General features: G+C 33.8%; 1 protein-coding gene across 3 annotated transcripts in view; it reads right to left on the bottom strand.

Moving 5' to 3' along the window:
* Positions 1-3,975: 3,975 nt before the first annotated feature.
* The window catches only part of mnb (minibrain), a 313,755-nt gene continuing 302,990 nt past the window's right edge, over positions 3,976-14,740 (bottom strand). For all 3 annotated transcript variants that reach the window (XM_081771612.1, XM_081771611.1, XM_081771613.1), the window contains exons 7-8: positions 12,718-13,159; positions 3,976-7,478 (exon numbers count right to left, since the gene is read on the bottom strand). In XM_081771612.1, coding sequence (XP_081627738.1) covers positions 6,694-7,478; positions 12,718-13,159 — 1,227 coding nt within the window. In that variant the 3' untranslated portion in view covers positions 3,976-6,693. The remainder of the gene's footprint in view (positions 7,479-12,717; positions 13,160-14,740) is intronic.

Raw genomic sequence — 14,740 nt, forward strand, 5'->3', positions numbered from 1 at the left:
ATTTCAGATCGGTGAGTCCACTGCTATTAGCATACACGCACAACTTCTTGCTTACATTCGCCATATGGAAATGTAATCGTTTTCTCTCTCTCTCTCTCAAAGAACTTCCTAAGCGAGCAACTGGTGAAGAAATATTTCGTGTGACTAACGAATATGTGCTTCGTAATGGATTAAAATCGACGTACTAGGTTCGTGTTCAAGGTGTCTACTACAATTCCAAAATGAAATTTCGTAGTTTTTTCTTGACCTTTCCTTTACGAAACCATAAAATTTCGTTACTTTCAAAAACTAGTAACAGTACCCATATATTTTGCACTTATCTTTATTTTATCTCTACTTTCAAAGGCTGTTTTCTAGAGCGATAAAAACTTGGTGTCTTCTCACATCAGTTTCAGTATATTCACTATATATAGCCTGTTTTGTTCGGTAACTAACCAACAGCAAACACTCACAAATCCACATACACATGATATACATATATTTTCAAATCCTTAGCAATCCTTTAAAAACGTCACACTGGTTGTTAACAGTTGTACTGATGGATTCTATCTCTCTTTTTAAGTTGACTAATATTGTTTTACTCTTTTTGGGCCTTTTCGACCTTCTGAAATGCTCCAACTTCCTCTTCGGTCTGCTGTAACAACCTCCTTTTCTTCTCCTTCAATTCTTTAAGATATTCTGCTTCCATCTTGATTTCGTTTTGTCTTTTGTGCTCCTCATTGAACTCTTCATACGCCCGAGAGAAGTGTGCTTTGCTTGCGATTTGGTAGAGTCTAAAGCCGACCACAGACATTTTTGAAGAATTTTGACGTTTTATACAACAAAATTTTCCATTCTCTACTTATATTAGTACAGATAAAAAGAAATCGTGACCCAAAAGTTGTAACTCTCTTTATTTTCATGACCGCTTTGCTGATTTCGTGACTTTTTCGTAACTTTCGTAACCGATAGATATCCTGCTGTTTGTACAGACGGGATCGCTTCTATGACAGGTTGAGTGAAACGATTTGTAGCTAAAATGCGCGAAACAAATCCCAACATACGATGTGACCATTGCTTCATTCACCGCGAAGCCATTGTTGCTAACATATCCTCTGAAAGTTGTACTGGATGAAGTAATAAAAGTTGTGAACATAATCAAATCGACACCCCTAACTTTGCGACTATTTTCCATTTTGTGTAAGGAAATGGAATCAGACCATACTACACTCCTTCTACATATAGGCGTACGGTGGTTATTATGAGGAAAAGTGTTAGCTCGAATATTTGAACTTAAAGAGGAGGTTCGTGCATTTTTGAATGCTGAAGGGCATGAGCACGAGCATTTGGGTATGTAAGCTGGCATATCTTTCCGATATTTTCGTCGACTTCAATGAGTTTAACATAAAAATGCAAGATAAGAACGAAAATGTGATGACTGATATGGATAAGATGGAAGAGAAAGTTCAAAATAAGTTATTGAGATATACTGCGTATAAAATACATGGTATTCAAACTCGTTATGTTCCTTATGATGAACTTGAAAAAAAAAAAAAAATAAATAAATTATTGTCACTTGAAAATAGGAGATTTATACAGCGAGTACTATATTTAAAAAAAAAATAAAATAAAATAATTGATAACAAGGAAGATAATGTATTCTTATTAAGTAGATTATCATTTTATTGTCTTCGGCAAAATCTGAGAGGTAGACCTGTTTTTCATATGCCTGAAAACAGAATAAATGTGAACAGGAATTCACCACTGTGTAAATTATGCGATGCAGGTAAGAAAATTGAGTCTATGGGATTGGATATATTTCAGTATGAATTTAAGACCTTTAAGCGAAAGTGTTTTCAATTACTAAATGATAAATTGTAGAATATTCTTGTACAACATATGTAAAGAGAAAAAAGATTTATAGTACTATTAAGTGTTGCCAATGCTAGTTCCATATTTGGAGTTGGGTTGCATATCCTGTGATAATGATGTATAAACTTTGTACTTTGTAATTGCCTTTGGGTGTAAAGTACAAATTATTATTATTATTATTATTATTATTACTATTATTAAGATTAAATGATTTACGAATAAGTCGAATTTGTGGGTACAGAGAATTGAAATGAAAATACGTCGTTCCAGATGTTTCCAAACGTCGGCCCACTTGCTGACGGTAATAAAGTGGTGATGGACAACATTTTTTATATATACAGGGCTCGAAATTTCATATCTGGCTCCCATTTTTTCTAGCACAGATCTAATTTATGCAAATGCCTATCGCCAAACTAAAATATTCGGACGCCAATGGCGACCGAAAATTTCGCGCCATATACATTAGCCTTTCCCTGGCTACGCTACTATTCAAATAAGAACAAAGCACGAGTGACAAGTAGCAAGTATGTCGAGCTATTTCAGTTGCTGGAAATCGGAAAATAGCGGAGAAGCACCACTACTACAGCGGGTAACCCACCAGTGGGAAGATTGTAATTAGTGTAAGAGAGCAGACTACGGAGGTGGCGTCCGCCACTGACGCACGATTCGGACGTCGGTAGCCTCCAGCGGAAATCTCTCCTCATATTTATTGATTTGTTTATGGTCCACGACGCGCTCTCCCAAATTCTTGGGTCTGTACACTGTTCTCATCTCCACTACGGTCTTTCTATAAATTACATACTTTTATTTAGATTATTATTTTCTTGAACTCCGAAACTTCTAAATTTCGAAGATGGACTTGGCATTATACCCCCCTCCCCACCCGAAAAAAAAAGAGAGACTTCTAATGTGACTCCACATGACTAGCCCTTTGTTATATGTTAACAGTTGACAGGTAGTTGATAAGCAATATCTCACGTTGACTACTTTGGTTCTTAATACTTTATGTTATATATATATATATATATATATATATATATGTGTGTGTGTGTGTGTGTGTATGATCTGGATTTTTATGTTTTCACTCGTCTTCCTGTTATTATGCAAAATAGCCTAGGAACATATATTCATTATTACATTTTCACCAACTACTGTGAAAACCACTTTAAAGGATCATTTACCTCTAAGGTAAAGTAACAGGATTAAACAAAAGAAGTAGAAAAAAAATACTAATTTGCAACAAAGTCTTTTTCTTTTTATTTAACAAAAAAGCCAGGATAAATTTAGTGGACTTTTGAATCCACACTACCATGTGAAGCCTACAGGGTCAAATCCTCAGAAAATACCTTTAAAAAAACGTGAAAGCTCGAATGAAGGGTGAACTGAAATTATTTTATATATATATATATATATATATATATATATATATATATATATATATATATATATATATATATATATATATATACACATGTACACGATGATGAAACATTGCTTTGTCATGCAGCCAATTGATTAAACGGTAGAAAAAATTCTGACAGTAAAATACTAAAACTTACACAATTACACAAAAAATACATTAAAAAACATCAACAGCTGCAGTCATAATATATTTACATAATAATATATAATAATATAATAATAATAATAATAATAATAAATACGTATATAAAGAAAAATTTCCTGTAGGCTTTAAATGGTTATAGTAAGCTGACTTATTTCTTTCTCATTTTTTTCGAAGCAAATAATCTAAAAGCATCTTCCAGTAGGATCTATTATCTAAACCTACAGTTTCATATAAATAGTCTAAAATCTTATTTTTTTCTTTCTTTTTTTTTTTTTTTTCAATTGACATAGTTCAAGAAATGGCACTCCTACATAAACATGGAATTATGTTATTCCCATTTCTTCATGAATTTAAAAAAAAAAATGCTAAGCACGTATTTTTCTTTTTTCGTTCTTTGTTTTGTCACATGAAAACTGAAACCACTTCTAGGAACTCTACAATGAAATGCATTTTTTTCAAGGAAGTTTCACGGTTTCTTTGTTGGTTTGTTTGGAAGATTTTTTTTTTTTTTTTGGTTGTCCTGCTTAAATATTGTAATTCGTTTGAAATTTATTTAAAAAAAAAAAAAAAAGCCTCACCAGAATTAGTATGGTGAATGCGTGAGTATGTGTATGTGTGTATGGTGTATATTAATGTATGCATGTACTGATGGGTAACGTAATGGTCGAAGTCTTATGAAAAGCGAGAAATGTAGCTACATATACTACTTGTTAACCCCAAAAATGCCATTTCTAAAACAAGAGTCAAACGAACTACAACAGTACTATGTACATCACAAGATGTTTTACATAAATAAGAGACCCTTTGAACAATGTGGTACATAAAAATTTGGAACAACAATACCAGCAGCACTTTTATGCATACAGGTTATGTGAAGTGAAAAACAACAAACATTTTTATTTCTCTTTTTTCATTTAAAAAAATCCATTCAGTGGTGTAGAAGTGAGAAGTTCTTTAAGGTTGGGGCTAAATAAATTAATTATTACAAGTGAAGAAAGTTACGAATTCATTAGTTAAAATATAGCTCATACGAAGAACAATCAGATTTTTTTTTTCTTTTTACAGAATTGTCTTGAGAAGAGAGAAATTTACCACTTTTGAAAATAATATTACAGACTACCTTCGCAAATAAGATATATTAAGAAAATACAGAGAAACTCATATTATGCTGTATATCCATATAAATATATATATATTTACACATAGGCGTGTGTAAGGTATATGCTTTTTAAGTTGGCACCAACTGATTTATTTTTATTTTTTTAAGAACCTACACCCCACTTTTGCCTTAAAATTCAGCTACTACGCCACTGATGTTTAAAATCGCCAACAGCACTGTTGTTATTTTAATTCATTTTCGTCACATGTGATAGTCAAAACTATTATTTACACATAAAAAACATCACCTACATGCTCCTGCATGCACATTGCTTTTTCATTGTTCAAAATGCCCATTGTACTGACATATAACAAACGACCAGTTTGATTAAATATGAACTTTTTTTTCTTCACAAATAAGTCCAGCATTTCTTTTATATATATATATTTATATATGTATTTTTCTTTTGAATATGTACAAGTTCTCACTGGACTAAAACGTCAAGATTACACTGTACTACTTTTTTTGTATTTTTTATTTAAAAAAATCACACTAATTATGTATGAGCAGTTTTTTGATGAGTAAAATTATACATATTTAGCAGATTGAGTTGAGGACACGCAAAAGAAAGAAAAGCGCTCTTCATTTTTCTTTTTTAATTTTTACCGGGGAAAGGAGGTAGGGAAAAGGGGAGGCTAGGAAACGAGGAACTCTATATGTATCTCAAGAGTAAATAGAAAAATGTTCAACAGGAGTTTGTAAACATTCTGTTAACAACGTCTTACAAACAGAACTGTTAATATATATATATATATTATTTATATGAACATACGAATGTTTTTTTTTTCTTTACGCCTTTACATAACGTTTGCAGTCCATGAATAAAGATGAATATGGAAAACTGGTAAATGAGGGTAGATGGTTTCTTTAATACTTTAATATGTGTGAAATATATATATTTATATAGTGTGTGAATGTGTGTTTGTATTGTGGAATCAACTACGCTGATTTCTCTCTTGCGTTCGATTACTTATTCACTCCCTTCTCGCAATAAAACACAACTACAACAGATTTCTAACAGTTCCTATTTTTATGAAAAGTTAAGCATGCGTTTATTGTCACCTGCTAGCTTTTATAGCGTCGTTTAGATATATATATATATATATATTTGTATATATATACTGTATGTTTTTTTTTCTTAAAAAGTTCTTTTTTTCTGTAAGTACATGGGTGGCCTTCTTGTAGGTGTAGGGAAAATGTAGCAAGGATTTTTTTTTCTTCTCAATACTGTAAACAAAGAAATTATATACCCTATACAAGCATTTTTTTAAAACTTATTTCTTGATTTTCTTTTTTTTTTAATTGTGTTTATTTGTTTATGTGGACCGATATATAAGTATATCTACTATTTACGCTGTCAAACTGACACAGCCAAAATCACTGTGTCAGCGAACACCACAGATATGTAAAAATTCGCACGTGGCCTCAACTCATACTTCTATTTTTTAATGTTTTTTTTTTTTTAATATTTTTTATTTTTATAACGATAATTCGTTATATTTTTTTTGTTTAATGAATGCTGTCATTTTTGTCACTATCGTCATCTCACTGGTCCCTTCTTGTATACATATGGTAAATTGGACCGAAGCCCATTATTATTATTATTATTATTATTATTTCGTTTTTTTTTTTTTCCTTAAGCCGGAGATGAAGGGGGAAATAATTCTCCAGATTTTGTTTCTTCAATACATTAATTGAGATGACGAGTGAGCGCTGATGATGTATTTAATATATATATATATATATGCATATAGAAACTGCTACAATCATGAATACACGCACCACAAGCAATAAAATCATCACATTAACAAACTTCCACGATAAAAATTCTCTCAAAGAATGGAAAAAGAGATGCAGTAGTCTTTCTTTCTCTCTCTTTCACATATCTCTGAAGGGTCTTCACATGGTCCATTGCCACGTCACAAAATTAATCTTCAATGATATACACACGATACCATTTTTAATTTGTTACTTTGCATCACATATTTCAACATTCCAGTTATTTAAAAATACTCCTAATTCCATAAAATAAAAACATGTTTTTTTATTTTAAATTAACGAAGAAGCAGCCTGTTCCTTCTATTCATTCAATATCCAACTACTAATGGAGTCACTGTTAATGACTTGCGACGGGACTCTGCTGAACACAAACGCCTACCATTGGACTGTCTTCTCGTTCACTTGTGCCCTGCCTCGGAAGTTTATTCGAGTCTGTCATGCTCGTACTCTGGTTATTAGATACAGAAACACCAAACTGATAGCTCGTGCTCCCAAAGGGAGCCGAATGGAGTCCGGAAGGATTGGGCGCACTCTGGTGTTGCGGTTGTTGCTGCAGCATATTATATGGTCCGGGATACGCAGGATGGTAGGTGCCACTACTTCCCAGCTGCATATTTAGGCTGCCAGATTGAGCACAGTCCAAACTCGGCCCTGTTGGAAGGTAACTTGGGTCAGGACCTGCCAAACCGGATCCATGGCCCATGCCCCCGAGGTCAACAGGCAAGGAAGACGGAGCTGAGGCGCTATTGTGAAGCGTGTACGGAACCAATGGAATTCGCTGGTAGTGCGCAGGGACTGGGTCGAGCATCCCTGCACCCACACTCACTCCGATTCTTGACCCAACGCTAGTCGAACTTGCCCCCATGTTGGGCCCAGCCCGCGACCGATGCGGGTGAGCATGCGCATGGTAGTGAGTCCGAGAGTGACTGTGGGCATGAGGGAAGGGATAACCCTGTGTAGTTGACGATTGCACAAGTCGAGGGGATTCACACTCCATCGCCGACGACGTTTGTGTTGATGTACTCTGTGTGTAGCTGCCATGGGATCCGTATGCCGGGCCTGGGCCATGAACATGCTGATGAGTAGGATCAGATCGTGCTCTTCCACTTCCAGCTCCCATACCTAAAAAAACAAGGTACGAAAAATTAGATCATTCCTTCTGTTGTCGAAAACACATACATTTCAAGATAATGTGAGGTACGAGAAAAAAATTACAGTTCTTTGGATAGGAAAGATAAATTAACGCTGTTACAAGGCTGTAAAAATGTATTTCCGTGCCGCACTAGAACAGAGGGGAACGTGCTGTCATGTGCAGAAAGGAAATATTTAAGAAATAGCAACACAGAAAATGATTTTAGCATTATCTCAAAAACCTACCAAGTGTTTGAATACCTTTTTGTCTGTACCTTGCCCGATAAGACGTAATATATGTTAAGTTCAAATAAAACTTAAATATGAGGAATCGAAATCAAGAACAGACACGTAAAGAATCACTAACGAGGAAACTATTCAAAACCGCAGCTATTTCATACACTAAAAAAACTTACTGAAAACTTTGTATTCTCAACGACAGATCAAGTATTAAAAGTTTTCATGTATAGTTGCGACAATTTGGACTTTCAGACAGAGGAAGGTGGCCAAATTCTTTTGAACATGCTAGTGCATTACAAAGAAAAAATTAAAAAGAAGCGAACTCAAGACATCAGAGATAAAGTTTAACTCGTATAATATTAATCCTACGGGCAACACTAAATAACTTTCCTGACACCCTAATAAAGACCATCTGCATTAAAGCCAAAGTAGGCCTATATCTTTTATGGTAAAAAATGTCTTCATATATGTATACACACAATGAAAAGTCCACTTGGAATTAAAAGTTAACAAAAACAACAATTAAATTTTAACTACTAAGTGACACCTCCTCACTAGAAATCATAATTTCGCATTAGGCACATGTAGTTTACCGAATGTTACGTTCTTTTACTCTCTTTTTAGAATTTTAATTGACATAATCATTAAGAATAAGGTGCTCGTGAAATAGGTTAATTCAATATTTATCTAACGAAGACTACTCATCTGCGCAAAAAAAAAAAAAATAAAATAAAATAAAATAAAATAAAATAAAATAAAATAAAAAAATAAATAAATAATATTATATATTTGCTGTACATAAGAGTATATTTTACAAATATTGATTATCTATATTCTCGTACTATAGTATTTTACTAGAAAAATGGACTTTTAGCTTTTCTAACGCTCTATGCAATGGTTCTGATCAGAATTATTACTACTACGTTGTTTTCTAAAACACAGATAAAACTTCTCCGATTTTTACTCCCAACAGCAAGAGAGAAAAGATACCGATGCATACAAGCATTCTTTCATATATTGCTTTTAAGTTCAATTGAATATTTTAATTCCAATATTGACGTTCTTTAAGCAACTACAAATTATTAGAACACCTTAAAAAAAAAAAAAAAAAAACTTAAAGAACACCTACTTAAATTCTTCATACTCACTTCCATGCTTCTTGAACACAGATATAATGCATATAAACAGCTACAATATTTCAAAAACTACTCGGTTATAATTCTTCTGGCTAAATATTATGACTTCTTTTACATATTTCTATTTGTTACATATTTGATTATCGAGATTATTTAAATGTGTGTATTTTCTGTCATATGTACTCGAAAATTTAGTTATACAGAATATTGGAGTTGTTTATGCACTATATCTGTTTTTAGGCGAATATACTTTATTTCATTGATATAACTTTTCTTTTTTCCAAATAGCTAACACGATCGGCCAAACTTTAATGAATCGTTTTACGATTAAACGATTATTATTATTATTATGGTATTTCGTTCATATGAGCTTGTGGCGAAGAACACGAAGTTCGTGGATTTTCCCGTTTATTTTTGTTATTACGATTCGGACACACATTTAATCATTTATTTGCATATATTATCTGTATTCTTTAAGGATATACTCATGGGTGGTAACTTAAATATTTGTTGCATTAAACACTATACAATTAAACATAAAACACATATCAATCAAAATATGATTAGAAAACTCTCTGTACTAATAAATAAATAAATAAATAAATAAATAAAAGAAGTTACTTGGCCTGACTTTACCCCACTCTGTATTGACGAACTATTAGTGTTCTACAATTATACCACCCTGTTGTACCATTGTTATCTTTAAGTAATAAATTAATCATATCGTATACACTGATCTCCAGATTAGTTGAGAGACCCTCTAGAGTTGTTATTAAAAAAAAAAAAAAAAATGCATTTTGTGTTTTGTTCAACAGTATTTTTTATTAATTTTAGAGGACAGTATCAGAGATGTAATGACGTATACGAGAGTATGCGGCGCATACTCATCTAATATTTTTATAGTTCATCGTAAATTTATCTTAAATTTGTTATAGCACATCTGGTGAATAGCTGTTTCATTTGTGTAAATTTTGTTGGTAATTAAATTAGTATTTAATAGTAGTATTGTTATGGTAGTACAAAAAATCCTTGGCCAAGATACTATGTATACAATGCTAATTTTTGCTTTGCTATTATGTATTTTAAAATGTTCTGATTTTTTGTGTAAATGAATTCTTGTTGTGCTTCTAACATATTTTTAATTTAGCAATTTTAGAAAATTACGAAAAGAGCTCTGGACTTGACTCCCCTTCACACCGTGGGAAGCTTCGCTTTCTACTTTTTTATTTTTATTTTTTTTTTTTTTTTTATAACAGGGAAGAATGGGGAAGTTGTTTGGAAAACTAACAACTTGGCATGAGGCATGAGACTATATGGGCCGTATGCACAGTCGTTCTGACGCGTGATCAGTGCCACACTAAATGTTGGAGTAAAGTGTTTCCTGCAGTAGTCAGGCCTTTACCTAAGTAGTATGACGCTAATCATACGTGAAGGCCCTGTAAGTCGACCTACCCCTTCTTCCAGGCTTCACTTCTTTTAAGAATTTCTTCGGGGACTCTCTTGCTCTGGTAACGCAAGACGCTATGTCCATTTTGGACGGAGCGGGCGGAATGAGCTGCTCCTGATAGGTTTAAGCAGGTTTCTAAGTGATGAAATCTGCAACTTCGTAAATGATAGCTAGATCATTATTTTTTAAGGGACATAGGCCAGAGTAGCCCACAATGAGGATTTCTCTTTAGATTTTAATGCTAGCACTGGTTCTGTCTGAGAGAGTGATATGGGCAGTTACCTTCTTTGGTGCTCGCCGGATAAGAGAATTTTAATGAGGTTCTCTGATGATTGTAAGAACTCGGGAATTCGCATAAGCTGGAGTGAGGCTTGAATTCCTGTTCGAGTCCATTATAAATTTAAGTTTCTTTAGAGAAATTAGAGGAGCTTGATAGGAAACAGCAGGCTTAATAGTGGAGGTCTCTGCCTTTAGGAGAGGTTACGGGTTACTGAGCGAGTAACCTCATGGCACTTTTTTTTTCTACTCAATAAAGAGTTATCCCAGGGCAATTGCAGTTTATTTATTTATTTATTTATTTATTTATTTAAGTTGGTACTTTTTTTCTTTCTGCCGACCATTGTTTATATTTTCCTTGATAGGCTGGAAAAACGACAAAAGGAGGAAGTACTCCTCCCGAAATCTATGAATCTTGGCTTCCTTTAGTTATCTTTTTTATTACTTTAGCATGCTCCTAGACGAGTTAAAGAAGCAAGATTCCTGCTTATATCTCTTTTCTTACTTTACTTATTACTTCTCTGGATAGGGAAAAAGAGAGAGGGCGGGCCAGAATAGCAAATTCTCGAAACAACGAACATATACCTACCACTGGTATAGCATTACATCACTAGATAGTACTCCTACCCATGTGTATTCTCGTGGTTAAATATTCATAACAGGGAGGATTGTCTTTGAAATATATAGAAAATATCTGAAAATCTGAAAGTATACTATAAAAACTATTGGGAGGTATGCAGTGTAATGAACAATATAATTTATTTTGGTTATTTCACACGCATGTACTATCTGGATGCGAAGGAGTACGCCACAAAAATGAGAGTATTTAAGCTTACTGAATAATATACAGGGTGGCGCAGTTAACAGCAGCCTGCATCCCATTTGAATGCGAATGCAATATTTCGACTTGAGTAAACAGCTACGACAATGGACAGTTTATGCAATTATTGATTGTTAGTTCTTCAACAATCGATAATATACAACAATCGACATACAAGAATTATCGATTATTAACATCAAGGATGGTTTATTAGACCCTTTCCATTACATCATGAATGACTACGCACGGTTTCATCTTTCCAGTCATATGAATTCACAGAACGCGAGGTGCTTAGCAACGAAAAACCCTTACATTGTTGTCAGCAACCACTTCATGATGAAAAAATCGGCGTTTGGTGCGGTTTAACAGGAACGCGCATCATTGGACCGATATTTTTGGACACTACCCTCAACACGGTTGCATATTTGGATTTTTTTTTTTTTTTTTTTATGTATTTAGTGCTCAACTCACTGAATATGAATATAATACTGCTTCTTCCAGCAAGATGGGGCAACATGCCACACTTTTAAGATATCCCTACAACGAGTCCATGATGTCTTCTCTGCGGAACGAACTGTCAACAAAGGTGTGTGGCCACAACGTTCGCCGGATCTGAAACAGTGATCTCTTCCTGTGGGGACACCGGATGCCTACGAAACTAATCCAGACACAATACAGGAACTGAAAGACAACATTAGCAATGAAGTTGCCACCATCGATATCCTAACTTTACGCCGGATGTATCTGAATATGCTTTCACGATGTCGCAGGGGGTCACTTTCAAAATCTTCTATAAATGTAATTTTCACTCTATTTTTCATAAATGGTAAATCCATTTCAACTCTTCATTTCTGTAATGTCATTCCACTTCCTTTATTTTTACACGGGCTACTTTTATCTGTGCCACCCTATATAATTACCTCTTTTCTTCTACGTACAGTTTTATTCGGATATTCATTCTTGAGAAACTAATTAGTATTTGCACTAACTATTTAAAACTTATCTTTACAAACGTTTCTTTTACCAAGTTACACTTAAGCAATTTTCAAAATCGACTCACGTAAAATTAAAATTATATACAGAATGTATCCTTTATGTAAGTCGGATAATACATCATGTTTCTGATCGGCAAAGAAACTAAAGATCTCAAATGATCTAAAAGACATGCTGATGTAATATTCCAAGAAACAGACGCGTAAGAAAGTGATTAAAATACACGTGCAACATTATACAAGAAATATGCATTTATTACATCTACATTTCCCTTCCGTTGTATAGGCATATGAGATACTAGATTTTTTAATTAATTACCTGGTGGTCCTCCTGAACCTGCACTCGGACTTGCAGTGGATGGTTCGAGAGCAGGACTCGCACTCGTGCTGTGACTTGTGTTCGTGCCCTCGTCTGTTGTTCTCTTGAAGAAGTTGTGCTGCAAGGCATAGTACGGCGAGATCCTATCCTTTGGTTCGTATTCCAACATTCGCAAGATTAGATCTTTGAACTTCAGGTAGTCCGAGACAGAGTGGCCCGGCTCCCCCAACCTTCGACCTCCTGGGCCTCCTGTTTCCACTCCCAAGATGTCATGCAGCCTTCTGGATCCAGGGGCTTTATACTTCTTCCCGTCTTTGGGTTTCTTCAACATATACGTGCCATCGGGCAACTTGTCAAAATATTTCCGTGCTTTATGAGCCGGATCCAACATTGACTTAGGTGGCATTCCTAGAACTTCAACAATTTTGTTCATTTGATCCACCTGGAATGTAAAATAAAAAGTACTTTAATAACAGTAATGTTAATACTGCACATTCATGAATAGGAAATTTTACAACATTTTTAAGTCCGTACAGACTGGTTATGATGAACAAAATATGGAAGATATTTTATTTGTACCTAGGTAGTACAGATATTAGTTTCCTTCTGGTTCATAGTTCTTCGAGAATTGTTTATTTTCAAGTTTTAGCAATTTATTTTTTATTTATTTATTTGAAATGTTTTATAGGCAGTGTAAAACTGTCATCAGAACGGATCAATTTTAAAAGAATATGCAGGACCTTAAAGGATTTCTCTCCATACTCAAATTGGTAAGCCCCGTTTGTTTAGAAATCACTGGCAAAATAGAATGTATCCCTTTTGATGCATGGTTCTGAGTTCGGTTCACAATGAACACACACAGAATTTTGGTGCTGATCCAGTATTGCGCAACTGTTCATATGGAAATTGAATCAGGATATAGTGAACTCATATATATATATGAATCCAAACAGAACAGTAATGGGAGTCTACGAATTTAGCTCACATTACTAAAATAAAGCCGTATGGCTGGCCACAGGATTCATATGGACTGCATATAATTGACCAGTCTGCCATTTATTTCTAATGAATTGAACATCAAATTCCACTGGCGTTTGAACAGTTAGCAGCTATTTATCGTAAGAGTAATACAAATCAAAGTAATAATATGGTTAACCAGGTTTGTAGTGACGAATTATGCGCTACTGTTGAGCAGGCAGTTGAGGTTATTAAAAAAAAAAAAATTAAGATTAAAGTTTCTATAGGTCTGGATTGTATACTGATTTTTATAGTTAAAGGCAACTCTGAATTAACTGCTCTTATTTTGACATCTTTGTTTAACTGGAGTTTAGCTTCTCATAGTTATTAGAGTGTATGGAAAGTGGTAGCTGTAACCCTAATTCCTAAAACTGATGGAAAGACTATAACAGATTATAGACCGATTTCTTTACTTCATGTTATACCCAAGATTTTTGATCAATTTATTTTTACGTACTTATACAACTTTGTTCTTCATCGTATTATTTGCGAACAATACGACTTTATAAAAGGTAAATCAACAGAATTGAATTTAAATAATTTCTAACTTTTGTTATTCCTCTGGTTTCTAATAAAGATCAAGTGAACACTGTCCACTTTGATTCTGCCAAGGCTTTGGATAAGATTTCTCATCATATTCTTCTCAAAAAGCTTTGTCTTTTTGATATTCTTAAGTTTTTAATACTTTGGTTTGCCTCTTATCTGTTTGATTGTAAATTTGTGGTTCGGTATATGGGCTGTAAATCATCTATGTATAGTTCTACAATGATCCTTCTGGCGTCCTATAATGATCTAATTTGGGTCTGTTGTTATTTATTACGTATGTGAATGATATTGGTAATTCTTTGAATTGTCCTTTTCTTTAATATGATAATGACCCTAAGATTTTTGGTAGTATTCACAATTATCAGATCATTTAATATTACAGGCAAATATTATCCAATCTTTTCATGGTCTAAATAAGAATAATGTATTGCCTCTGAATATGAATAAAACAAACAGATGT

Source organism: Thermobia domestica, chromosome 9 (genome assembly GCF_964235325.1).
Source record: "Thermobia domestica chromosome 9, izTheDome1.hap1.1, whole genome shotgun sequence".
In the NCBI taxonomy this organism is placed as follows: domain Eukaryota; kingdom Metazoa; phylum Arthropoda; class Insecta; order Zygentoma; family Lepismatidae; genus Thermobia; species Thermobia domestica.